We start from the raw sequence: 26,475 nt of genomic DNA, 5'->3' as shown, positions 1-26,475 counted from the left end.
ATATGATTACCTACTACAATCGTTTATATTGTACTGTAAAACCATTTATTTTCGCTGACATTTAATTTCACCATTTTGATACTTTGAGCATATTCACTGTGTTTTAATTTCACGAATTTCTCAAGGAAACAATGAGTTTTATTCTCATTTTTAATTTACATGTTCATGTAGATATTATTTAGCAGATTTGTACTTATCAGCGAAAATAGTAAAATTAAAACCCAGTGGATAATTAATGCATTTACAGTATACTATTGAATGCTTGTGTGCCAACTGAGCACGGCTATAAGAGCGGTGACTTGTTGAAACTGTTCCTATAAATACGTCGTGCGATATTATAACACATAGCCAAGAACAAGTCCAGTACTTCAGCACAGAGATCAACAAGCCTTTCACTTCAAGTATGAATTAAAGCGGGAGGGTCGTCACCTGCGCACGCGCGGGAATTGAGACCAAAGCGACGATAACAACACGCGCTAAAAACTCAAAGGCTCGTGGGTAGACGCTTGTTTGTAAAAAATGACACGTTCGAACTCCGCAAAGGCCTATGGGAAGGAGATTGTGACACGTTATGACATCTGACGCATGCGCAGGTGACGACTCCCCCGTTTTAAGTATAACTCAAACAGACCAACGATCAACCCTTGCACTATAGGATCTCGATCTCGAATTCCAATTATGCACCACTGAGCATTCTACGGAGCAATGCATTATGGGAGAGAAATACCATTGATCATAAAAAAAAATATCAGGCTGTAAATTTCATTAAATCATGTCACGTTCCAGTGACGTCAACATTGCTTTACATGACGCATGTTTAAACCATATGCACGTCGCCATGAGACACCCTCAGTGCGAATGACAGTTCTCTTCGCAGCGCTTCAATCTGCCGTCGCAAGTCAACAAGTTCTCTTGATGTGTCCGAATCGTCGACGTGATTTCCTAACTCTGTAATATTCTTGTTGGACCGACGATTATGTGTTAGTACCTCCATGAGTTCGAATCGAAGGCTTGAAATGTCTTGCTTGAGTTCTTCGAGCTCCCCTATAAACAAATAAATAAAATAAATAAAAAATTATATTGAAATAAAAATAAATGAATGAAGACTGAAAACATAATTTTAGGTACTTTTTGATTGACGTTTTTTTTCTTTTGAATGAGTATACAGTAATGTTATAATGCAGTAAAAAAGGAATTCTATGTACTCAGTCGAATACACTAAAAAAAGTCGAGAATGTGATTTACATAATTAATAAGAGATGTGTCTGCATTTAAGGACATCTTAGACAGAATAATATAAATGAACATTAAATATAAGTCATTTATGAAATACATGAAAATATAAAATTGTTATTGACTGTTACATCAAAATAATGGCGAATACAAACTTATCAATTTTCAAACGGATTGTCAACACAAACTACGAAGCGTCCACACAAAGGTTTACTGTCGACGCCAACACCGCCATTTTATCTTTATAGAGAAATGTTCACATACGCTGGGCCAGATGTAGAAAATGAAAAGGACAGTTTTCAGAACTATCCCCTGACGTTAAAAAAAAGTAAACTGAAGAGTCATAACAAAAACACATACCTTCGCTGATGTCATCATTCTCTTTATCCCGTTGAAGTTTGAATATATATCTCTTGACCAATCTTCGCATAATTGCCTGGAAGTTATACTGTATAATCAGTATAATGGTTGATATTATCTTAGTAACCACAATTACATGACAACGGGAAAAGTAAGGAGGTATAGAAAACAAATATTGGATAGAGGAAAGACGACCCAAGAGACGTGCAAGAAAAAAAAGGTCTTGTCAAAATCACCATGCAATCGATCAGAGTGTGGTGTATTTGTACTTTTGTCATTGGAAATATCCATGGAATATACTTATTTTTTATTGAGCTAAAACAAGTCATGGCATGACACAGTCCCCGTCCGTTCCCAATGTTAACGTCACGTGGAAATGCATGTGTATAAATGTCTCATGATAACCAATGCATGTCTCTGCAATAACATTCGTTAAAACAAAATAGCCACCAGTCGGCCATTTTGAATTCGATCTAAAAACAATGCAAAATGACATGCACCAATGTATGTACTAATTCCAAAATGTGTGCATATGTACTCAGACTTCTATAAAACAGACTAGAAACGCCTGTTGCTGTAGATTGAATCGGGAAGTACGCGGCCTGCATGATGCGTGCTTCGGCAGACCATGCTGGTAGTTTATTGACACACGTTAACCAGAAAATTCCCGAACACACTCGCATTTACCTGCTTCGTGTGTTTTCGTAATGTTATTCTAGTGCCAAACACACAGGCGCATAATTTTCGGTTTAACCAGAAATGCAATATGTGTGTTTTGACCAGTCGATCGTTATTGTTTCTGTTTAAATCAGCCTATTTCTAATAACTCATACTTTTGTTTACGATAATTATGAATTTATAATGAGCAACTTTATAGTTGTATTTCTCCTTATTTTGAATTTTCCCAGAGAATGTGAACATTTTTCTATGAATGTCAAATGTCGGTTTTGGCGTCGACAGTGATTCTTTGTGTGGACGCTTCGTAATCTGTGTGGACAATCCGTTTGAAAATTGATATGCTCACGTAACTAAGCGATTGAAGTCATTGAATACTCAGTAGAAGGGTGATATTTTAATGAAGCATAAATTTTAGCTATCTCTATTCTCGGTTGGTTCGTAATTACAAAATAAAGTGATCAAACACAGAAATAACTTGCATAAGTTTTTTTTACGCATTTATGGAGAGTATTAAACAAGAAAAAAAATGAACTACGTCCCAACTAACACTACTCCTTGTGCACATCTCGTACTATCTCGCGGTATTTGATGAAATAATAATAGATATCGCGTTATTACGTTATAGTCGTGTTAGTTGGATCGGTTGTTTTAAATTATTGGATTAAGAAGTTTAAGTCCCAAAACAAACGTGGCACGCATTTAACCAAAAGAAAAGCCGTTCTATAGTGGTAGTATGAGATATGTATGGCACGATGTATGACGGATGTGTAAAGTTTCATCATGATTGGTCAACACATGTATGAAATATGTCCGGAAGAACATTAATTATATAAAATCAGTATGTCCATCGTATGTACGAAGATTGAGCGTAACATGCACGACTGAGATCCTTTACGGTTTCCGGAATGGCAGAAACGATTGAGTGTGATGAATGTTTAGCACCACAATGGCCACCATTCGGCCACCATACAATATATGTGTATATGTATCCCCAGAATTACGATGTGTGTGTGAAGTTTTAACGGACAGACGCATGGAGGTGGAACTATAAGTCCCCGTTTTCGGACTTCTTCCGAAACTTCCAAGTTCGGGCGCCCGGCGAGCTGTATCTTGCTATGTGTCAATGGCATACCATTAAAGGCAGCATACTCAAGGACTGGACAGCCAGTAGGCGAGGCAGGATAAGGACTGGAGATCGATTCTAGTAGTATGACAACCAAAAACGAGTTGGCCCCTGTAAATACCCTTTAACCTGGGCAAGGATAATGAAAAACCAGGTCGCGCCCTCTAACGACGTTGCGTTCTGTGACGTAAAATGGCGTAGGTGGACGAACGTCCTTTAGAGTATAGCAAATCATTCATTATTTTATTGACCGACGACTACAGATCTAAATTGTCTTCTTTTTATCCTTATACGTCACGGAAGTACTTCGCCGATAGAAGTGAATTATGGGTAGAAAATGCACTTTTCATAGTACCCATAATTCATCTTGCAGTTCTAATTTCTAAGTTCTAATTTCTAAGTTCTAATTTCACAGGAAGCTGTACTGAAATTAAGAGGTTGCAAATCTCAGTACAATCTATTCGATTTGGCACCTATCACTTGACTTCTCGGTTCGACAAAGTGATGACCTCAGTGTAACAATCGGTCTACGTGAATTAAAAACTAATTTTGAGGAAAGACATATCATTCTTAGCCAGACCATGCATGACCGGAAAAATGGAGACTCTATATAAAAACGTTCGCGATAAACTAGGTAAGTGTGAACCGATTACAAATGAATGAAATTCCACAACTTACAGAATGACAAGTGTCGTCTTGCTTGAAATCTCCTGAATTCATGATATTATATATACCATTCCGCTAGAAACAAAATAGAATATAGTCGTCGCCATGGAAACCATTTAAAAAACTTCATAACAAATTGAAACAAAGAAAATAAATTTTTAGCTGAATCTACCACATCAGCTCGAGAGGGCGATATACTCACCCTGTCCGACAGATTGACATGCTGAAATTCTTTCTCTTCTTTCTGTTTGCATAGAAACTTTGTGCAATAGCAAAATGCATAATAGATCGATTTGGGACTTGGTATTGTATTGAGGGGAATAGGCAGAGTACTCCCCCTCCCGAAGAAAGATATCCATAATTTGGCACGTGCAAACTTCCATACCACATCCTCGTCATTCTGTGACAGGGAGAGAAATGTAAATATCAGAGATGTTTGTGACGTTTTGAGTGATACTATGATGTCATCAGCTGATATCACTTGTTTGCAGAGCTGGTTGATACGAGTGACGTCATAGGCTAGTATTTAAGCGGGAGGGTCGTCACCTGCGCACGCGCGAGAATTGAGTCCCAAGCGACGATAATAACACACGCTAAAAACGCAAAGGCTCATGGGTAGACGCTTGTTTGTAAACAATGACACGCTATGATCATCTGACGCATGTGCAGGTGACAACCCTCCCGATTTAGGTATAAACAAAATAACTTCTAATTTTTGTAAGACGTGAATCGCTAGATGGCGCACTCACCTCTATTTCTTGATATGAATTACTCATCATAGCAATGAGCATGTTAAGCAATACGATAACCATGATGGCGTTGTAAATAGCGAACAGCAAAGTACCAATAAACTCGGTTAAATCATGATCCAATGATTCATCGATGACCGGGTCGTACCTGGATGCCATGCCAAATAGCGCCCAAAATAGTGTCATCACAGCGCTACCGAAGCTGAGGACAAATAACACATACATTATTTTTATTGATCTCACGAGAACTAACAGCCGGATAATCGTGTTGATATGTCCATACCACGTGACTCTCAATGTCACCTCTATGTCTAGTAGTTGCGACGCAATTTTTAGTAAGCGCTCGCCATCAGAAACTCCGGTGGGAGGCGGAGCTACTCCTTGAACTATAAATTTTACCCTCTACCTAGTTTTGCGCGACATTTTTTTGCAAAATGATGTTGCTGATACTCTTTGAAATATGTGAAAATTTGTTATTAGAAATATTTATAATTCCCCCCCCCCCAAAATTATCTCTGTGCAGATAACTGTTGTTGTCAAACTCCACCATTTGATTCATGTGAGTGAGGGCATGAAGACTCTTTTTACCTCCATGGTTAGGGATACTACAGGCTCATCAATGAGATCACCGCGGACTACCACGGCCATAAAACTTCCCGCGTGCATTACATCACGTATATCACAGTAAGCACGCCCTCTACGAACGTTCCAGAATACATAATTTATACTTACGTATCAAACTTATCCTGGTTACTACTGGGAATGTTGGCATACGCCCAGTAGAGATTGTACAGTGCACAGAAAAAGGCTAAAAATACCACAACGAAGAGAACTAAAAAACGGACTATGTCGTACACCATTCTGCCCAGTGATATCTGGAGTGGACCAAGCAATTCGCTGGCAGGAAGGACGTACGCCATCCTGGTAAAACTTAGTACATTGGCTAAGGCGAAGAGACTTTCTGATAGAAGTATTGGGTCCCATGTGTACCAGTATATACGTTCTATCAACAAAACACATTTTGAAATGTATTAGTTCAATGAAATTAATAACTATGCAAATTCTGATGTTATTTGAATTAATAGTACGCAACATTTATTCAAATCACCGTCTTCGCTAGCGAAGGTCTAAGTTTATTCGGCCAAGTCTCTAAACAGACCTTGGCAGAATGACCATCAAATATGCGTATTCTAACAGCGCCTCCAGTAGTCAGTTGCGGCTAATCATTGTCCGATCAGTCTCTCAGTTTGCGTGTTACAAATCCCTTTTTGGCGTTTCATTTTAAACTAAATGGCGGCGCCCATGAATCGTGATATTTGTGATGATAAAATTGTGAAAGTTTTCGGTGTTGGTGCCCTCAAGCCTCATCATGTACAGGCAATCGACGCAGTTTTGTGTGGGAAGGGTGTCTTCATAGCGACAAAAACAGGAATTTTGTTTTATAATTTTGGTACGTCCAAGCTGATTGGGCGCCTTGTTTCGAGGCGCGCCCAATCAGATCTCACTGCTTAAGATATGCAATTAGCCTATGCGATCCCGCACGGTATCGTGTAGAGGTCTATAGATCAAAGACACGGGACAGTGCGATTCGGACGATGTCAAATCACATGCGCAAACATTTGATTTCATCAAAATTTTTCAGAATAGTGTGTCAGGGAGTGATTAGGTCAACCTTTTTCACCGCCAGTTCCCTCTTTTTATAACAATTTACACCATATTTATACACCCTAGCCCGCGACGCACATATTTTATGAACTTACCGTGATTGTAATAGTATAAATGACGCCTGGCGGTTGAAGTATTCCATGGCACGTCTTCCACGGAACCTATGTTTTTGAAATAGTCAATAGCTTCGCTTGTTTTGCCGTATGAAATGTTACGAACGGCGAATGACGCTATGTACAGATTCAACATTCCCACATCAAGTAAATTCCAGAAACTCGAAAAATATTGACAGAATCCTTCTTCCCATATCTGTTTCATCTCACCCCAGAGTATACCTGGAATATTGAAATACGTATTGTTAATGGAATCCGCCATATTGGATTATGCTTAAACGAGCCCATTACGTTTGGATAAGTTGATTACAGCGTATTGGATTATGCTAAAACGTACCTATTACGTTTAGATACGTTGAATCCGTCATATTGGATTATGCATAAACGTACCTATTACGTTTGGATACGTTGCTTACACCATATTGGATTATGCTAACACGTACATATTACGTTTAGATACGTTGAATCCGTCATATTGGATTATGCATAAACGTACCTATTACGTTTGAATACGTTGATTACACCGTATTGGATTATGCTAAAACGTATATATTACGTTTAGATACATTGAATTCGCCATATTGGATTATGCACAAACGTACCCATTACGTTTGGATACGTTGTTTACACCGTATTGAATTATGCTAACACGTACATATTACGTTTAGATACGTTGAATCCGTCATATTGGATTATGCATAAACGTACCTATTACGTTTGAATACGTTGATTACACCGTATTGGATTATGCTGAAACGTATACTAGTATATTACGCTTAAATACGTTGAATTCGCCATATTGGATTATGCATAAACGTACCTATTACTTTTAAATACGTTGAATCCGCAATTATATTGGATTATGCTAAAACGTATTCATTACGATTAGATACGTTGGATCTGCCAAATTTCAAATTAATAACACTGATCCACGTTACTATTATCATCGACATAAATACCATCTCGTTAAACAATTACGTTCGTCATTAAACAATCGCACATTAACGTAATCACGCACCAAGACTAAATAGTACGATTTGGAATTGCAAACACTTTTCAAACCGCCATCCAGCCTCACATATGCATCATGTAGGAGACACTAAATATTTTACTGCAATAAATTTTACTGTTTTTTTTTTTTTTTTTTTTTTGCTCAATATGTGTTTTCTTTTATATTAAAGTACTCGTAATTTTTTGACAGACTTTTATATTACGCGATGCACATAGGGCTCAATTTAGGAGAATATGCGCATGATAAGAGTCTATATCAATACTAACATAAATAAATAATGTACTATTTCAGTTCATGTGTGAATATTATAAGGTTATTACTAAGATACCTCAAAGTATGCACGAAGACAGTACAGCGGCAGTATCGACCGACGCGCAACGGAGATCGATTTGACAGCGTACTGTCTGAGTGCATACTTTGATGTATCTTCGTAATAACCTTAATATTATACATCTTTCCTACCAAGGATACATCATGGGAAAGCCAAAATCTAAAAAGTTTGTATGGAGTCCGGTCAAACCCTGGTGGCAGCCATGTTTGTTTTATTATTAGAGGACGCTTACGTGCGTAATCATTCCATATTTGGAATTCGCATTTCCTAATATGGTAGGATGAAAATGCCCCGTAAAATCCCGAAAATTACGGCACGCTGTAATTTATGGCGTTACGGTGACAGATGTATAATAAAGATTGTTACTAGTATTTTAATTGACTTTTTTTATCACGACGACAAAAAATATAATGGTTATTTAATGCACATAGTAACAGTAGTTTTCATCAAACAAATAGTATTTTTTTATATTTTAACTTTACGATAAATCATCACCCCGTCACTTCAGAAGATAAATAATCCACACTGAATTGATACATCACAGTTTCCTGTAGATAAACTGCTATTACACATTATTGCGTTTCTAATGCGTTTATTGATTATTTTCCAAAGTCCTTGAATCATGTCGTGTTTAACTTACACGCAACCAAAGCAAATGTGTTCTGAATATAGCACATTAATTTTATCATTATTATTATTATTATTATTATTATTATTATTATTATTATTATTATTATTATTATTATTATTATTAAAATAACACACATGCACACAAAAGCATAACAAATCGTTATTTCGGTCGGGAAACGGCTTGCAAATACGTAAGTGACTACGTCAGAGTTTCAGTGAATTGTGTTTCCCATGTCTGGAAACGTCATCAAATTTGTGAACCAACTAATGAGGAACGCTACAAGTTGTGACGTAAACTAACACAACACTACAAGTTGTGACGTAAACTTACACAACGCAACAAGTTGTGACGCAAACTAACACAACGCTACAAGCTGTGACGTAAACTAACACAGCGCTACAAGTTGTGACGTAAACTAACACAACGCTACAAGTTGTGACGTAAATTAACACAACGCTACAATTTGTGAAGTAAACTATCACAACATCACGCGTTCCCGTACGTAGTCAATTGCGTACTATAGGTCGGGGTTCAGTTGTTTACCGAAATACTGCAGAGTTCTATAATAATCCGCTGTTTGATCTAAAACAGTGTTTGGATTTTAAATGGTGGCACTAAAGACCACAACCAACAGTAAAAAAGCTCAAACATTTCATACCACGATACACCAAAGTACTAAATCTCTTACCCACAATCCACAGCAGTAATATAATCTCCAGTGCTGTCATTGCGTTTTGTCGAACTTTACCGCCGAATAACCATTCCAAATCAGGCTCCAGATGATAATATTGTGTTAGTAACGACTGTAGGAATAATAGGATCAGGAACATAATATGGGAAGATGCCTGAGTAAAAAACTTCACCATAGGACTCGCGATAATTTCTCCAATCTGAAAAAATAATAAATAGAGCAACCAATTATGAAAGACAGATGCGCCAGGTTTCCATAATATCCTTATCAACACTGAAAACTCAAACTTTTCAAACTTTTCAAACTTTAGGCATTATTATTGTGTAGTTATGTCAGAAATCCTGTTTGCAGACTATGTGGCTTTTGACCGCATCAGGCATGTTGGTTCAACGTGTGTGAAGTTCCAAGGCACTAGCTATTTTCCCTTTGAAGTTCTATTGCGAACGTACACATACAGACACACTGAAACCATAATATTTGATCATGTTTCCCTGAAAATCTAAAATTTGCAGCTAAAGCATAGTATGAGATTATCACACCTTTGTCGCGATGCACACATGTGATCAATTGTCCACCAATCAAGATGGACCTATATACCCCCGCCATTACCACAAATCAATATAGATTTGTGAACTAGGAATCAATCCGTAAACCCTCCTAAACTTCGTGGACTAAACACAAAAATAACAATCCTTACCCTACCGGGTACCGATATACCCCTAGGTGTGGAGAAGTTAAGTGGCTTGCCCAGGGACACAACAACGTAGAACCCGCGAGATTCCAACATTTTATTGTGGACCCATATTGCATATTGGCCTCCAAACCAAGAATATTTGTATATAGTCAATTCCAACTCAACCCGGAATTACTTGTCTAAAGCGCGGTAGTCGTCGCGCTGCGCATGTACGAGATATATGGGTCTCATATAAACAAAGATGGCGACTTTGACTGTTGCGGATATCAACGAGTACGAACTGAGACGTTTCAAAGCTTTAATTAAGCAATTTTCATGTGATTGGAAGGTATCAAAGGAGTCACCGTCGGTAATCAGTGCAAGTCGCGCCCAGCTCATACCTCTTACTTGTGATTTCCATTTGAAAAACGCATTGGATTGTGGGAAAATCAATGTTTTTCAACACCGTAATGTCGCATATGCGCAGCGCGACGACTACCGCGCTTTAATGTCCTCCAAACCCTGAGATATCAGTACATTGTATCCTCAAACCCAGAAATTAACTGAATACTTTCCCGCCATTTGGGAGAATACTTAAATCTGATTCCCTCAATGCCTGTTTATTTTCGGAAATACTCGTATATTGTTCGGCTCAAACCGAGAAATCCTTATATTGTGTCCCTAAAAACCCTGAAAAACTTAAATTAACGTACTAGTACCTAACCGAAACACTGAAATGTTTGTATACCACAGGCACAGTTATACTTGTATATTGTCGTTCAATCTCGGAAATACTCGTACATTGTACAGTCTGAACCGAGAAATGCTCGTATCCTGTTTCTAAAAACCCGGGAATACGTATATACTTAACCAAAACCCTGGAAATGCTTGTATACTACTGGGACGGTCATATGTATTTCTAGTGTTTTCAAATCAAACCAAGAAATACTTATGATAATGTCCCGGCAGAACAGAGAATAACCTGTTTATGCTTATGTATTTCTTTATTATCGATTCAAACTCGGAAATACTGTCCCAACACCCGGATATACTTGTTAACTGACCCCAAACCCGGAAATAATTGTTAACTGACCCCAAACCCGGAAATAATTGTTAACTGACCCCCAAACCCGGAAATAATTGTTAACTGACCCCAAACCCGAAAATAATTGTTAACTGACCCCCAAACCCGGAAATACTTGTTAACTGACCCCCAAACCCGGAAATAATTGTTAACTGACCCCCAAACCCGGAATTACTTGTTAATTGTCTCCAAACCCGGAAATACTTGTTAACTGACCCCCAAACCCGGAAATATTTGTTAATTGTCCCCAAACCCGGATATACTTGTTAACTGTCTCCAAACCCGGAAATAATTGTTAAATGACCCCAAAGCCGGAAATACTTGTTAATTGTCCCCAAACCCGGAAATACTTGTTAACTGTCCCCGCCAACCCGGAAAGGCCCAGAAATACTTGTTAATTGTTCCCAAACCCGGAATTACTTGTTAACTGACCCCAGACCCGGATATACTTGTTAACTGTCTCCAAACCCGGAAATAATTGTTAACTGACCCCAAAGCCGGAAATACTTGTTAATTGTCCCAAAACCCAGAAATACTTGTTATCTGTCCCCGCCAACCCGGAAAGGCCCAGAAATACTTGTTAATTGTCCCCAAACCCGGAAATAATTGTTAACCGACCCCAAAGCCGGAAATACTTGTTAATTGTCCCCAAACCCGGATATACTTGTTAACTGACCCCAGACCCGGAAATAATTGTTAACTGACCCCAAACCCGGAAATACTTGTTAATTGTCCCCAAACCCGGACATACTTGTTAACTGACCCCAAAGCCGGAAATACTTGTTAATTGTCCCCAAACCCGGATATACTTGTTAACTGACCCCAGACCCGGAAATAATTGTTAACTGACCCCAAACTCGGAAATACTTGTTAATTGTCCCCAAACCCGGAAATACTTGTTAACTGACCCCAGACCCGGAAATAATTGTTAACTGACCCCAAAGCCAGAAATACTTGTTATCTGTCCCCGCCAACCCGGAAAGGCCCAGAAATACTTGTTAATTGTCCCCAAACCCGGATATACTTGTTAATTGACCCCAGACCCGGAAATAATTGTTAACTGACCCCAAAGCCAGAAATACTTGTTATCTGTCCCCGCCAACCCGGAAAAGCTCAGAAATACTTGTTAATTGTCCCCAAACCCGGATATACTTGTTAACTGACCCCAGACCCGGAAATAATTGTTAACTGACCCCAAAGCCAGAAATACTTGTTATCTGTCCCCGCCAACCCGGAAAGGCCCAGAAATACTTGTTAATTGTCCCCAAATACGGAAATAATTGTTAACTGTCCCCGCCAACCCGGAAATACGGACCCAGAAATACTTGTTAAAGGGGAGCAGAGGTGTGGCTTTTGACACTCTGTACATGAAATTTGAGATCTATAAATGAATTCTGTCGATAAAAACAATTTGTATGTGCTGCGAAATGCCCTAAATATCGGGTATAAAACGGGCTGTGAAGCAGACGACAAACTTCCGCTTTTCCTGGTGTCATTTCGCCTATAGAGGGCCAGTCAAATGACGTCATCAGTGAACACTGATAATTGAACCCATTCATGCTAGTACGCCAATCCCATAGAAATGCTACTATGAAAGACCTTGTTAACTGACTATTTAAAAGTTGAAACATGGCGAGGTGTTGTGTTATGAATGCCGTAACGATTCATGTTATGTTTCTCGAAATCCCAAATAAAAAATCACGTTGTTGGTTGCGAGAAAACGGCAGAAGAACTAACCTGAAAATGAAGACACGTACAGCGCTCTAGCTATAGTAAACAGTGAGTAAATAAATATTGTTTGAGTTAAAAAATAAATTAGAAATACGCTAATATCATTACAGTAATCATTTCGCCCAACTTCCAACTTTTAATCGACCGCTTATCGCTTAATTTCCGACCGCACTGTATTTTCCGACCGGAAAACGACCGCATTTTTATCGTAATTTTTCTCTCACCGACCGGTCGCCCAAACACTGGTCGTTGGCAGAGTAGTGATCGAAATAGTGGTTCTGAGTGATATAGTTTGGGGATACAACGGGTACTAACTATTATTAAATTCCGAACTACTCTTCAAATCTATACCACATTGTATCATTCGCGGAGGAAACTTCACCTGTGTCCAATATTAAATAACTGACTTTGCGTAATTATTATGAAACCGATATATTACAACGTCGAAATTTTTAGAGCCGGTACAAAATTGTAAACAAATTTGCGTAATTAGAAAAGCAGCGCACTAAGTAAACGACCTCAAAATATACAAGTTTGCGTACAGCACCGTCAGAACTAATAACAATTTTACAAGATCGACGTGCGGAGCATGAAAGAAAAAGATTGCTAAGGCAACGCGCCTGTTCAGTGCGTGACTTGGGGGTCAAACTTCGGTCAACACACACTTGATGTCAGCATCGCCGCGCAGTAAGTTACGCAATGAAAGTACTTAAAATTCAATTGCATCCTAAAATGATGTCGTTGATCACTAGTTTCCAATCTTTTGATGCAGCCAGATTTATTTAACTTTGTGGAAATATATTTTTTTTAATTTCTCATTTTTTTCTGGGCGACCTGCGGCTGTTTGATTTCTAGCCGTGGTTTCGCGGCGTTTTGGGTCCGGGAAGGCATTTTGCTTCGTCTATCAGTTATATATACATCGTCGGTATACAGTCGGACTCTAACCATTTTTACCATTTTGCTCCACAGTTGGACCCGCGGCGTTAGGGTCCGACTGTATACCGACGATGTATATATAACTGATAGACGAAGCAAAATGCCTTCCCGGACCCAAAACGCCGCGAAACCACGGCTATTTGATTTCCTACTCGCTCCTAAGCTAGCGATTGGTGAGAATGGTTATTAATATATTACACAATGCACTTGTAAATCAGACACATTGTGAAACATTTTAGAGGCAGTAAGTAACGTCGGAATATTGTTTAAAATAAAATATTCCATCCCAATCAAATCTAGGTCAAAGGGTCAAAGTGCGTGCATATAATTATAGATAGTTAAAAACTAAATATATTTGAATGTTTGACGACTATTCAACGTTTGTGCAAACAAGAATAAAAAAGGTAGTGTATACAATAGCGATATGACTGAGATATCATGGCATTTGTTTACAATATTGTACCGGCTCCAGTATTGGACACAGATGAAGTTGTTCGCGAACGATACAGAGTGGTATAGATTTGAAGAGCCGTTCAGAATTTATAATAGTTAACACTTGTTGTATATCCCCAAACATTTTGACTACTCCTGTACCGGTGACCAGTGTTTGGGCGAGCGGTCGGTTTTTTCAATATACGAGCGAGAGAAAAAAAAAACGGTAAAAATGTGGTCGTTTTCTGGTCGGAAAATACAGTGCGGTCGGAAATTAAGCGATCGTTTAAAAAGTGGGTAGTTGGGCAAAATGAGTACTGTGGTTCAAGTGATATTAGCATATTTTTCATTCAGTTTTAACTCGTACAATATTTATTTATTCACTCACTGTTTACTATAGCCAGAACGCTGTACTGTCTTCACTTTCAGGTTAGTTCTTCGCTGATTTCTCGCAACCAACAACGTGATTTTTTATTTGGGATTTCGAGAAACATAACATGAATCGTTACGGCATTCATAACACAACACCTCGCCATGTTTCAACTTTTAAGTAGTCAGTTAACAAGGTCTTTCATAGTAGCATTTCTATGGGATTGGCGTACTAGCATGAATGGGTTCAATTATCTGTGTTCACTGATGACGTCATTTGACTGGCCCTCTAGAGGCGAAATGACACCAGGAAAAGCGGAAGTTTGTCGTCTGCTTCACAGCCCGTTTTATACCCGATATTTAGGGTATTTCGCAGCACATACAAGTTATTTTTATGGACAGAATTCATTCATAGATCTCAAATTTCATGTACAGAGTGTCAAAAGCCACACCTCTGTTTCCCTTTAATTGTCCCCAAACCCGGAAATACTTGTTAATTGACCCCAAACCCGGAAATAATTGTTAACTGTTCCCGCCAACCCGGAAAGGCCCAGAAATACTTGTTAATTGTCCCCAAACCCGGAATTACTTGTTAATTGTCCCCAAACCCGGAAATAATTGTTAACTGACCCCAAAGCCGGAAATACTTGTTAATTGTCCCCAAACCCGGAAATACTTGTTAACTGTCCCCGAGCCCGGAAATAATTGTTAACTGTCCCCGCCAACCTGGAAAGGCCCAGAAATACTTGTTAATTGTCCCCAAACCCGGAATTACTTGTTAATTGTCCCCAAACCCGGAAATACTTGTTAACTGTCTCCAAACCCGGAAATAATTGTTAACTGACCCCAAAGCCGGAAATACTTGTTAATTGTCCCCAAACCCGGAAATACTTGTTAACTGTCCCCGCCAACCCGGAAAGGCCCAGAAATACTTGTTAATTGTCCCCAAACCCGGAATTACTTGTTAACTGACCCCAGACCCGGAAATATTTTTTAACTGTCCTAAAACCGGAAATACTTGTTAACTATCCCCAAACCCGGAAATTTATATATACTCGACTCCGACTCGTGAAATCATATTGCTGTTTCTTCAAACCTAAAGACAACGGTCATATTATTGTTTGTTTTTTCAGTACGTCAACATAATTATGTCAAATAAAAATACGCAAATACTGGGTCATCGTTGTCAACTGATGACGTAATCAAGTTTGTAAATAACTTTTAAAAATATGCATGTGCCTGAAGGTTGTAAAATGCAGTTTATAAATCATAATCATAAACAGAATATTGGGTTATCGTTGTCTACGTGTGACTAGCGATGACTAGCGATGACCAGCGATGACTAGCGATGACTAGCGATGACTAGCGACAACTCAGTTACATATTTTCCCTATAAATAATTTGCTAACCAGTCCCCGCAAATCTTCCCTCCCAGGTAATAAATAATGAATGGTACCTAATGTAGGAAAGAAGTGCAAACACACGCACAATATATTGTGACGTTGACAACTTACCTTGCTTTTGGGTGCCACCCAATAGATAACCCCCATAATTGGCCAGAATAGAAAAAGGGTAAATATGATAAGTGTTTTGGTGAAAGGACTTCGTTGCCTCCAGTTCGGTATACCCGAGTACCACATCGTTGATAACTGATGTTGACAGTGAGGATGTGCCACAAACTGAAATAAAACAGCAATACATGTAAATTGTTTAAATCACGTGGTATATTATTCAGTTCTATATTATATATAACCATATCGCAACATATATCTACCATTACCCACGATGCATCACTTATATCGCGACTCATACTATCTACCCAGAATATAGTGTTATCTCGCGACATAATGCAGTACCATGTCGCGAGACTTCATTTCAACTACTCATGTACCTCTAGAGTTTATATTTTATGCGTATAAAACATTAATTTCTCACTCGTACCACCACTGCGTCAAATAAGTGAACTTATCACCATCAAAATATACACTTCACACAGGTACCCCCTCACACACATACATCCCAACATTTATGTTGACTTATTTAAATATAACATTCTTTTCTCACACCAGGTAACCCCCCACCACCCTCAATGTAACAAATAAGTTGAATTATCTGTTTTAGAACGTTCATTTCTCGGAAGTACTTAGCTAAACGTCATTGATTACGGATGCACGTATCTACTTAAATGTACATTCATTTCTTGCACGTAACAACCTTCTAAATCTGTATAAAAGATTCATTTGTCATGCTTATGTCCTCCATTACGGAAACTACTTCGACTTATCTGCATAAGAGAATATCCATTTCTCACACGCAACTTTGAGTGAAATGCTTGAGAGGGCTTGTATCTTACCTTTTTCTGATTGTAGTCGATTGCTAGTTTGAGTCTGACCAACCCCTGGTCGTTATTATTAGACATGTCGGACTGGTAGTCCATGCTTTCGTTTTGATTTAAAATTGATTCCACCTCTGTAGTACTTTGGCACATACCGATAAGGTCTGTTGAGTAGTCTATGCACATATTCGCCAATGTCTTGTATTCGTTCTAAAGATTGAATGTGAACGTATTAGTGATAAGTCATTGTCAAAGTCAATGTTTTCAATTTGGACACAGTGCAATAGAATACATGTAACTCGGGTGTTTAGTTCACTAACTATGCATATAACAAAACATAACGTGGTCGGTCTACTAATTATGTATACAATCAAGCGTGTTGTTTAGTGATTAAAGCGGGGAAGTCATTACCTCCGCATGCGGCAGATGGCCATAGCGTGTCATTGTTTACAGACAAGCGTCTACCCCTGAGCCTTTGCGTTTTTAGCGTGTGTTGTTATCGTCGCTTGGGACTCAATTCCCGCGCGTGCGCAGGTGAGGACCCTCCCGCTCTAAATACATATCGCTGTGGCTGCAGACCTGCTACGAGACAGCGGGTCCACGAGAGAGAGGTCCACCACAGCGCGATCAGTCAATTACTGTATAAGTATTAGTTGCAGAGTTTTGAGATTTACTAAAATACAAACATGTGCAACATTACATTGCTAAAACTAAAAGAACTGAAATTACTTATACAAAATATACTACATTATTGGAACTACAGAAAAGAGCTGTTGTATCAACCAATGACCACTTTCCCGGAAGTAGCGAGACCGGGGTACAGAAAGACGTTTGCTTTTGTTATGGCGGCAATGATATTCGGTAAAAAGCAATTTTATTATTGTGGCGTCCATTGGAACATCAACCAGCAATCATGAAATCATTCAGTGGTTGCTAGTCCCATTGATGAAACTGCATTAAACTACTCTAGAAATATTAGTTTTACAGTCGTGGAGCAAAATAGAGCAAGCTGTGCAGTGTCACCAATGGGACTGGGTCACCAAGTGGCCTCTGATTGATTTTACTCCCCCATACAGCACCCTCGATGTTCATCGCGTTCCCAGAATACAAAGCAAATCAAACATGGCTCTTATCACAGTTCTTTCTTATTTACTATTGTTGATATTTGAACACAGTAAAATGAATAGTGCTCCTGAAATTTGAATATTGGAAAATAAACAGCGCTTAAAGAAAATATTTGATACACGTTATGCAATTTTGGCTCCATTAAATTACTGACAATACAAAGTGCCCTTTAGACTACTAACAATACAGAGAGGCCCCCTAGATTACTGACAATATCGGATGAGGTATTGAGTGTCTTACCTTAAACTCTTTCTCTATATCTGAAAGTTCGATAAGGTCCTTGCTGAGTTGGAAAGCAGTGAGTATGGGGTCCGGACTTGTTAGCGAGATATAAGCCGATGAAGATAATCCCCTATAAGCGTTAATCCGTGAACGTGAGTATTTCAAGGGATCAAATAGTCGTTTATTAGTGCAGCTAGTACAATGACATAGACTATGATGGGGTTTCGGTATCCGATCCCCTCGCTGCAAAAACAATTGAATAATGTCGATTTCATTGAAATGGGCAGCGAGCATTATTGGCGTGACGTCATTATCGAATTTAGAGCTGTGAACTTCCGGTTGGAAGTAATTCGACATACTGCCTAGTCGTACTTTATCCTTGCTTTTTTTGAACATTGGATGGCCTAAAATGGCCTCCGTTATTCGGATGTACCCTTTGCTTATGGCAACCATCAAGGCTTCGTGAATGTTTCGGATTTCTAGAGTAGGATAGGACAATAAATAGAGAACCACTTCCAGGTGTTCGTTGCTAGCCGCAATTTCGATCGCTGTCCTGTCTTTGTAATCGCTGCAATTGATATTAACGTCAGAAGAGTCATCGCCCTCTAAGAGGGATCGCAATGATGGCAAATCGCCATACTCGGCGGCTTTCAAGAATTTGCGATTTCCATCGGAGAGTTCGACTGTGCTTGTCAGGACCCGGATGTTATTAACATGATTGAAAGATCGCCGACGCATGACATGGGCGTGGTGGTCCTCGTCTCCGTCAGCTATGCAACTGCAAGGGAAACAAAAGACTTGGTTAGTTTTTTTTTGTAATCCGAAAACGGATATGTCGATAACACCACTCTGCGTCGTCATGACTACCATACTCCTCAACGTAAAATTAGCGCAGTGTTTAATATTAAGATGTTGCAATAACTATTCATTATTATAATGTGTTATGTCTTCTAAGCTATTTTCTGTATTTCACTACGAATTAAAAACGTATACAGTAAATGAGTAACAGTAAATTAACAAACAAAATAATACACTCAATCACACTTATTTTACTTTTTATTTACTCTACTATTGCTTACTTACTTTTGTAGTTATTCATTATTAACTTTATTACATTTTAAACACCAAATTAGAAATGTGAAATTTTCTACACGACTGTAAGAAAGCTGTTATCAATCAATATATATATATATATATATATATATACATATAAAGAAAATAGACCATCGACCTTGCAATGCGTAAGTGTTGTGTATGTTAGGTTAGTTGAAATATATCATAGTTTCAACCATTGGTAGCTTTCATTTTACACATTACATGTATATATATAATTTTGGAGCAAAAAGACACGATTTTCCATTGTATATGGATTTTTATCTTGATAACACTTTTTGTTTAAGAAAAATGTTAAAGGTTATTTTGTAAAATGTGACAAAAGAGCTAATGTGCAGCTACTACGTAAATGTGGTTATAATAAAATTGTGGTCGGCAAACGTGTTTACTGGTTATTTCCAGCGCCTGTCATCGTTGTCCAGGTGTAACACTGCCACGCACTGACACGCATCCTCCCGACGAGTTCACGACGAGCTCAACTTCACGAACAGCTTGTGCATAGTTCACGACCCGGTCGCTAAATTTTGTTATGACCAAAATTTTGAATATTTCAAAATTCTCGTCTTGACATGGCACGCAGTCACGACGGGTTTACGCACTGACACGACTCGAGTCGAGCCAATGCGTGCCACAGAATCGTGCAAGTGTTTGATTATATGTCACCGCACTGTGACGTCATTGTTTACATTTTTGCCAACCAGCAAGCAAATGTTTAGTGACAAATGTCGCTCACTGATAAACACAGGCTCGCAATCTGCTGTTGCCAACGCTGCCCATAAGTTGTTTATAAACAGAACACATAATGTATAATTAAACACGGTAGGTACTACCTTCCATGATTTAAAGCGGGAGGGTCGTCACCTGCGCACGCGCGGGAATTGAGTCCTAAGCGATGATAGCAACACACTCTAAAAACGCGTCATGGGTAAAAGCTTGTTTGTAAACAATGGCCATCTGACGCATGCGCAGGTGACGACTCTCCCGCTTTAACAGCAGCGAACAACGCAATTTATCTTCGAGTATCAAGGACCAGTTCTTGCCAACCAGCCACTGCGCACGCGCACAGAACGTAAACATGTGCGACGGCTTATAAGCTACAATTCAGAAACAATATGGTACAGTATTGAGGAATAAAACGAAACGGCACAGACATGAATCAAACGCAATTATGCTGACATGAAATAGACTAACAATCAACCGACTGTGTTATTAAAGTTGTTATACCTTGGCTATAACAAATGAAAGGGCAAAGTGTGGACGGAAATTGGCGTCGTTAAATCTAACATCTGATAAAATTACACCACAATTTATAGTTAATTGTACGAAAATAGGCCGTTTTCAACTTGAAAATAATCGTATGTCATTAATTGCGACATGACGTTTGCAAAACACATTCACAATAACGGGTGATATTTCAATTATTGTGGTGTTTATTCTTTGTCCATTCTCATCTTGTTAGATTAGTCTCTGTCTATTTTCACGCCTTGTTTGTTTTGCCTCTTTTGTTTTTCATCTTGTTGGATTTCCCGCGGTCTATTATTATATTGCTAGGTTTGTCCACAGTCCCTCAACACCGAGGGACTGTGTTTTGTCTCAGTCTTTTCCAGTCTTGTTTTATTAGTCTCCGTTCCTCTGTGCATCCGTGTGTCCGTGCGTGCGTGCGTGCGTCCGGACCTGTATCATAGACATGCCTGGACCAATTACATTCAAGCTTCATACATAATATTATACATATGCACATCAATTTGTTTCACGATCTGATTCAAGATGGCCGAATGTCAGCCATTTTTGTACTGAAAAATCATCAAAATCAAGCATTTCTCGGCTGTCTACAGATGGATTTTGTTCAAACTTGGTATATACATTAGACACTGGCTTTGACTTTTTTAATGGTTTGGTTTTATTGGTTTGCGATCCTGTTCAAAATGGCTGAATGGTGGCCTTTTTTGTGCTAAAAAACATCGAATATCAAGCATTTCTGGCATTTATGGATGGATTTTGTTCAAACTTATAAAATACAACAGACATATGGGTTCCTGATGCGCGTCATTTTATTTTTCAGATCGGATTCAAAATGGCTGACTGGCGGCCATTTTGTTTTAATGAATGGGATTCTAGAGCGATATCTCTGACTTGCTTTGACTGATTATGTTCAAATTTGATACATATATTTATTATACATGTTATAGATATATACATGTATTTATAATAACTGACGACGGCGGCCATTTTGTTTTAATTGATAATGTTCCAGAGCAATATCTCTCAATTTGGACAAGTACTCGTTTGACGATCAGATACAAATGTCAATTAATATAGCTATTCCAGCTATATTACTATAAACAAAACTATATATTTTAAATTCCATAACTAACGGGGACTGTGCCATGCATGGCTTGTTTATTCTAGTCTTGTCATATTTGAACAATATCTGTCTATTCTCAGTCTCTGTCTACTCCTGGTCTCTTCTTAGCCTCGGTCTATTCTTAGTCTCTGTCTAGTCCCAGTCTTGGTCTATTCTCAGCCCCAGTCTATTCTCAGTATCTGTCTATTCTCAGCCTCGGTCTATTCTCAGTCTTTGTCTATTCTAAGCCCCAGTGCATTCTCGGTCTAGGTCTATTCTCAGTCTACTCTCGGTCTATTTTCAGTCTATTTTCAGTCTCTGTCTATTCTCAGTCTAGGTCTATTCCCAGTCTCTGTATATTCTAAGCCCCAGTGCATTCTCAGTCCAGGTCTATTCTCAGTCTATTCTCAGTCTATTTTCAGTCTCTGTCTATTCTCAGGCTAGGTCTATTCCCAGTCCCAGTCTATTCTCAGTCTTAGTGTACTCTCAGTCTCTGTCTATTCTCAGTCTCAGTCTATTCTCAGTCTTAGTATATTCTCAGTCTTGGTCTATTCTAAGTCTTAGTCTGTTCTCAGTCTATTCTCAGTCTTAGTATATTCTCAGTCTTGGTCTATTCTAAGTCTCTGTCTATTCTCAGTCTCAGTCTATTCCAGTCTTAGTGTATTCTCAGTCTTGATCTATTTTAAGTCTTGGTCTGTTCTCAGTCTATGTCCATTCTCAGTCTATTCCCAGTCTCAGTCTATTCTCAGTCTTAGTGTATTCCCAGTCTTGATCTATTCTAAGTCTTAGTCTGTTCTCAGTCTATGTCCATTCTCAGTCTATTCTCAGTCTTAGTGTATTCTCAGTCTTGATCTATTCTAAGTCTTAGTCTGTTCTCAGTCTATGTCCATTCTCAGTCTATTCCCAGTCTCAGTCTATTCTCAGTCTTAGTGTATTCCCAGTCTTGATCTATTCTCAGTCTATGTCCATTCTCAGTCTATTCCCAGTCTCAGTCTATTCTCAGTCTTAGTGTATTCCCAGTCTTGATCTATTCTAAGTCTTAGTCTGTTCTCAGTCTATGTCCATTCTCAGTCTATTCTCAGTCTTAGTGTATTCCCAGTCTTGATCTATTCTAAGTCTTAGTCTGTTCTCAGTCTATGTCCATTCTCAGTCTATTCTCAGTCTTAGTGTATTCTCAGTCTTGCTCTATTCTAAGTCTTAGTCTGTTCTCAGTCTATGTCCATTCTCAGTCTATTCCCAGTCTCAGTCTATTCTCAGTCTTAGTGTATTCCCAGTCTTGATCTATTCTCAGTCTATGTCCATTCTCAGTCTATTCCCAGTCTCAGTCTATTCTCAGTCTTAGTGTATTCCCAGTCTTGATCTATTCTAAGTCTTAGTCTGTTCTCAGTCTATGTCCATTCTCAGTCTATTCTCAGTCTTAGTGTATTCTCAGTCTTGATCTATTCTAAGTCTTAGTCTGTTCTCAGTCTATGTCCATTCTCAGTCTATTCCCAGTCTCAGTCTATTCTCAGTCTTAGTGTATTCCCAGTCTTGATCTATTCTCAGTCTATGTCCATTCTCAGTCTATTCCCAGTCTCAGTCTATTCTCAGTCTTAGTGTATTCCCAGTCTTGATCTATTCTAAGTCTTAGTCTGTTCTCAGTCTATGTCCATTCTCAGTCTATTCTCAGTCTTAGTGTATTCTCAGTCTTGCTCAATTCTCAGTCTCAGTCTATTCTCAGTCTCAGTCTATTCTCAGTCTTAGTGTATTCTCAGTCTTGATCTATTCTAAGTCTTAGTCTGTTCTCAGTCTATTCTCAGTCTCAGTCTATTCTCAGTCTTAGTGTAGTCTCAGTCTTGATCTATTCTCAGTCTTTGTCTATTCTCAGTCTATTCTCAGTCTAGGTCTATTCCCAGTATCTGTCGATTCTCAGTTTATTCTCAGTCTTAGTGTACTCTCAGTCTTGGTCAATTCTCAGTCTACTATGTCTATTCTCAGTCTCTGTCTATTCTCAGTCTTAGTGTATACTCAGTCTGGATCTATTCTCAGTCTTGGTCTATTCTCGGTCTAGGTCTATTCTTATACCCAATGTATTCTCAGTTGTAATGTTGGATTCTGTCTTCGTTCATTAGATCAATGTTTGTTAAAGCACTAATAACGTTGCCATGGGGACTATTATGAAGCATGTGACTTTACTGTCAATTCGTGTTTAACTGACTGTGGACCAATAGTTGTACGTGTCAGTGCTTACCGTGTATATACTATTTACAAGTTAAAGTGAATGTAAACCCACATGAATGTAATAACGATGAGACCAAATCACAAATTATATGAAAAAAATAAGACTACTACTCAAGATGAAGCTCGATAAATTAGACATTTCCCCCTTCGTACTTGTGTATATACATTTGGATGAGCGTATTAGAACATCTGTTCTGCGATATTTTCAGTCAATCGCAATGTTTCCATTCACGGTTCAAAACTCGTAGAATGTATGTTTTATTATTACATTACTATTTTTCACGTGGTCGGATATGTTCAGATAATCATTTATCATGGTCAGTACATTGCGCGCCTATGATATGTTTACGTGTCTTCCATTTTGCCAGAAGTCGCACAAAATGGCCGTGGGCTTAAAATGCAATTTCTTTTTTAAAACACGTGTTCACAAAAAAATGGCGAATTTCAGTGTTCGTCGATGTTTTCCGTATAAGATGTAGCCATGATTTAACAGATAATTCGTTTTTGACTACTCCCGAGAACGTACGAATGCCGTGCGATGTGCGTACGCCACTATATATAATGCAATGTACAGTGAATTACTTAATTTAAATTTAATATACATGTATACTCGTTGGAAAATGCAAATTGGGATAAAGCGGGGGAATCGTCACCTGCGCATGCGTCAGATGGCCATAGCGTGTTATTGTTTATAAACAAGCGTCTACCCATGAGCCTTTGCGTTATCGTGGGTTGGGACTTAATTCCCGCGAGTGCGCAGGTGACGACCCTCCCGCTTTAACAAATTTCTATCGATTTGTTGACATTAAATGCAGACAACTGGAAAATATGGAGTACATGTACCGAGTTGTATTAGACTTTACTTTAATTCTCTGAATCTGTTAATTTCCATTGGAGAAAAGAAATACTTGTATCATACAGTATGTCGTCGCTACGCCTGGCAACGTTTGTACGCATGCGTAGAACAGCATAACACTGCATTGCGTGCTGCCAGGAGTACGCCACGACGTCCTTGTCCATCATTTTACTCATCTGGGAATCCAATAAACAGAAAGGTGAAAAAGTGTCAAATAGATTCAGAATTGACAGTCGAGGCTGTTGATAAAGAATAGCAGTGATTTAAACTTGTCAATAATTAGTATATCACTACCTCGTTATAAAGCCTTTTTAAAACATCATCGGAGTATTTTGATATGACGGATAACGTCACCATGGCGACTCGAATTAGCTGCAGTTGAGATTTTCTCTTCAAGTCCCTGTCTTTTGGAAGACTTTATTGTATGCTAATAATAGTAGATCAAACTCGGCGCAGTCTGGTGAACGAATGAGTACACGGTTATCAGATCATCGTTAAATTTAATTCGGCAAGTTTCCATAATAGATGCGCCAAAGGATACTGAATAAAGGCGTGCAACTGTAATGACATGCTGAAAGATTCGGGAAATCGCGAGACCAACGAGAGCCTGAAAAAGAAACGGTGCATCTATCGTGCTGTTTGCTTGTTCGAGTGCGTAGCACGTGTTTTTGTATCCCCAATTCAACGTACACGCTTGTACACACACGAAAAATGCCTTATTTGAAAAAAAGCTTCTGCTCCAATTGAGAGCCATGATTATGTGAACAACCTATACAGATCACGCGTATTATGTAAATACATAACTCCTTTCAGACAAATTAATGACAATCTTATATTCATTAATTTCAAACCTAATTTGAAAACAATTGTGCAACCGTTAATATTCAATAAGGCTACAAACTGCGCTAACGAGTCCTGTGTGGTCAATGTGCACTGACATAAATATCTTAACTTCGCCGTTGCCATGACACCGCAAATTATGGGAATAATCTAACTGTTACAAAAATTAGCCTCAAGTCAATGATTTATTGCCGGGACGTTATATCAAATGTAACACTATATACATGACAACAAAACAATAAATTCTACGCAATGAAATATTAACAGAATAATTTCAATATTTAAGTAGGTATTTGTATCCGTTCAAGACAGTAATTTAGACACAGGACTAGACAATTGAAATGTTTTTATTTGGCGTAATAATAATAATAATGAGGAATTATTTTATGAATAATTTAATCTGTTGATATTTGATGCAGGACATTCAAAACGGTGTTTTATCTTCTATTTTTTCTTAATTGTGGTCATTAGACAATCTCCTCTCATCAACAGGTGTTTTACATTACTTTGACATGGAATTTGCTCAAAACCGCGTTGCTATGCACGGGCAACCACGACAACCTCCTTTTTGTGCACGTTAGTATCGCAGCAACTGCGTTACTGCGCACGTACAACCGCGACGACCGCACGTTGCCATCGCGACCGTAACAACTCCGTTATTGCGCACGTCACGACCGGCGAACCAATCATAGAACTACGCCGACGTTGCTTAGATACCGGGTCTTTGGAATCTACCATATCACGGCATATATAATAACAATCACGTAAGTGGTGGGCATAAATCTACGTCAATCTTTGGTTTACATGTTTTTGTTCTTTGAGCTCGATCTGCACTGACGATTTAGAGATAACGGATATATTCCTGCTTTTACAATTTGCATTTAAAGGATGACATTTAATTAGATGAATTAGATTTGTCATCTACATCTGTAAATTCACATTT

The 26,475-nt window shown here is 38.6% G+C and overlaps 1 protein-coding gene across 1 annotated transcript; it reads right to left on the bottom strand.

The window, feature by feature from the left end:
- Positions 1 to 499: 499 nt before the first annotated feature.
- On the bottom strand, positions 500 to 19,020 carry LOC100373696 (short transient receptor potential channel 7-like). The gene is made up of 11 exons (XM_078006802.2): positions 18,178 to 19,020; positions 16,831 to 17,022; positions 15,992 to 16,156; positions 9,250 to 9,451; positions 6,570 to 6,809; positions 5,542 to 5,812; positions 4,810 to 5,011; positions 4,263 to 4,460; positions 4,073 to 4,135; positions 1,594 to 1,681; positions 500 to 1,044 (listed from the first exon to the last, which is right to left on the bottom strand). The coding sequence occupies exons 1-11, from the start codon at positions 19,018 to 19,020 to the stop codon at positions 818 to 820; spliced, it is 2,691 nt and encodes an 896-aa protein (XP_077862928.1). The 3' UTR covers positions 500 to 817.
- Positions 19,021 to 26,475: the final 7,455 nt, after the last annotated feature.

This window comes from Saccoglossus kowalevskii, chromosome 14 (genome assembly GCF_978046115.1).
Source record: "Saccoglossus kowalevskii chromosome 14, keSacKowa6.1, whole genome shotgun sequence".
In the NCBI taxonomy this organism is placed as follows: domain Eukaryota; kingdom Metazoa; phylum Hemichordata; class Enteropneusta; family Harrimaniidae; genus Saccoglossus; species Saccoglossus kowalevskii.
This window is presented reverse-complemented; position numbering and strand designations above follow the sequence as displayed.

Excerpts from the sequence above, each read along its gene's own strand:
- LOC100373696 (XM_078006802.2), bottom strand. The coding sequence starts at position 19,020 with ATGACGACGCAGAGTGGTGTTATCGACATATCCGTTTTCGGATTACAA. Across the intron at positions 9,452-15,991 it reads GGGTGGCACCCAAAAGCAAG|ATTGGAGAAATTATCGCGAG; the intron begins GTAAGTTGTCAA and ends TTATTTTTTCAG. Across the intron at positions 4,461-4,809 it reads ATTCATATCAAGAAATAGAG|AATGACGAGGATGTGGTATG; the intron begins GTGAGTGCGCCA and ends TCCCTGTCACAG.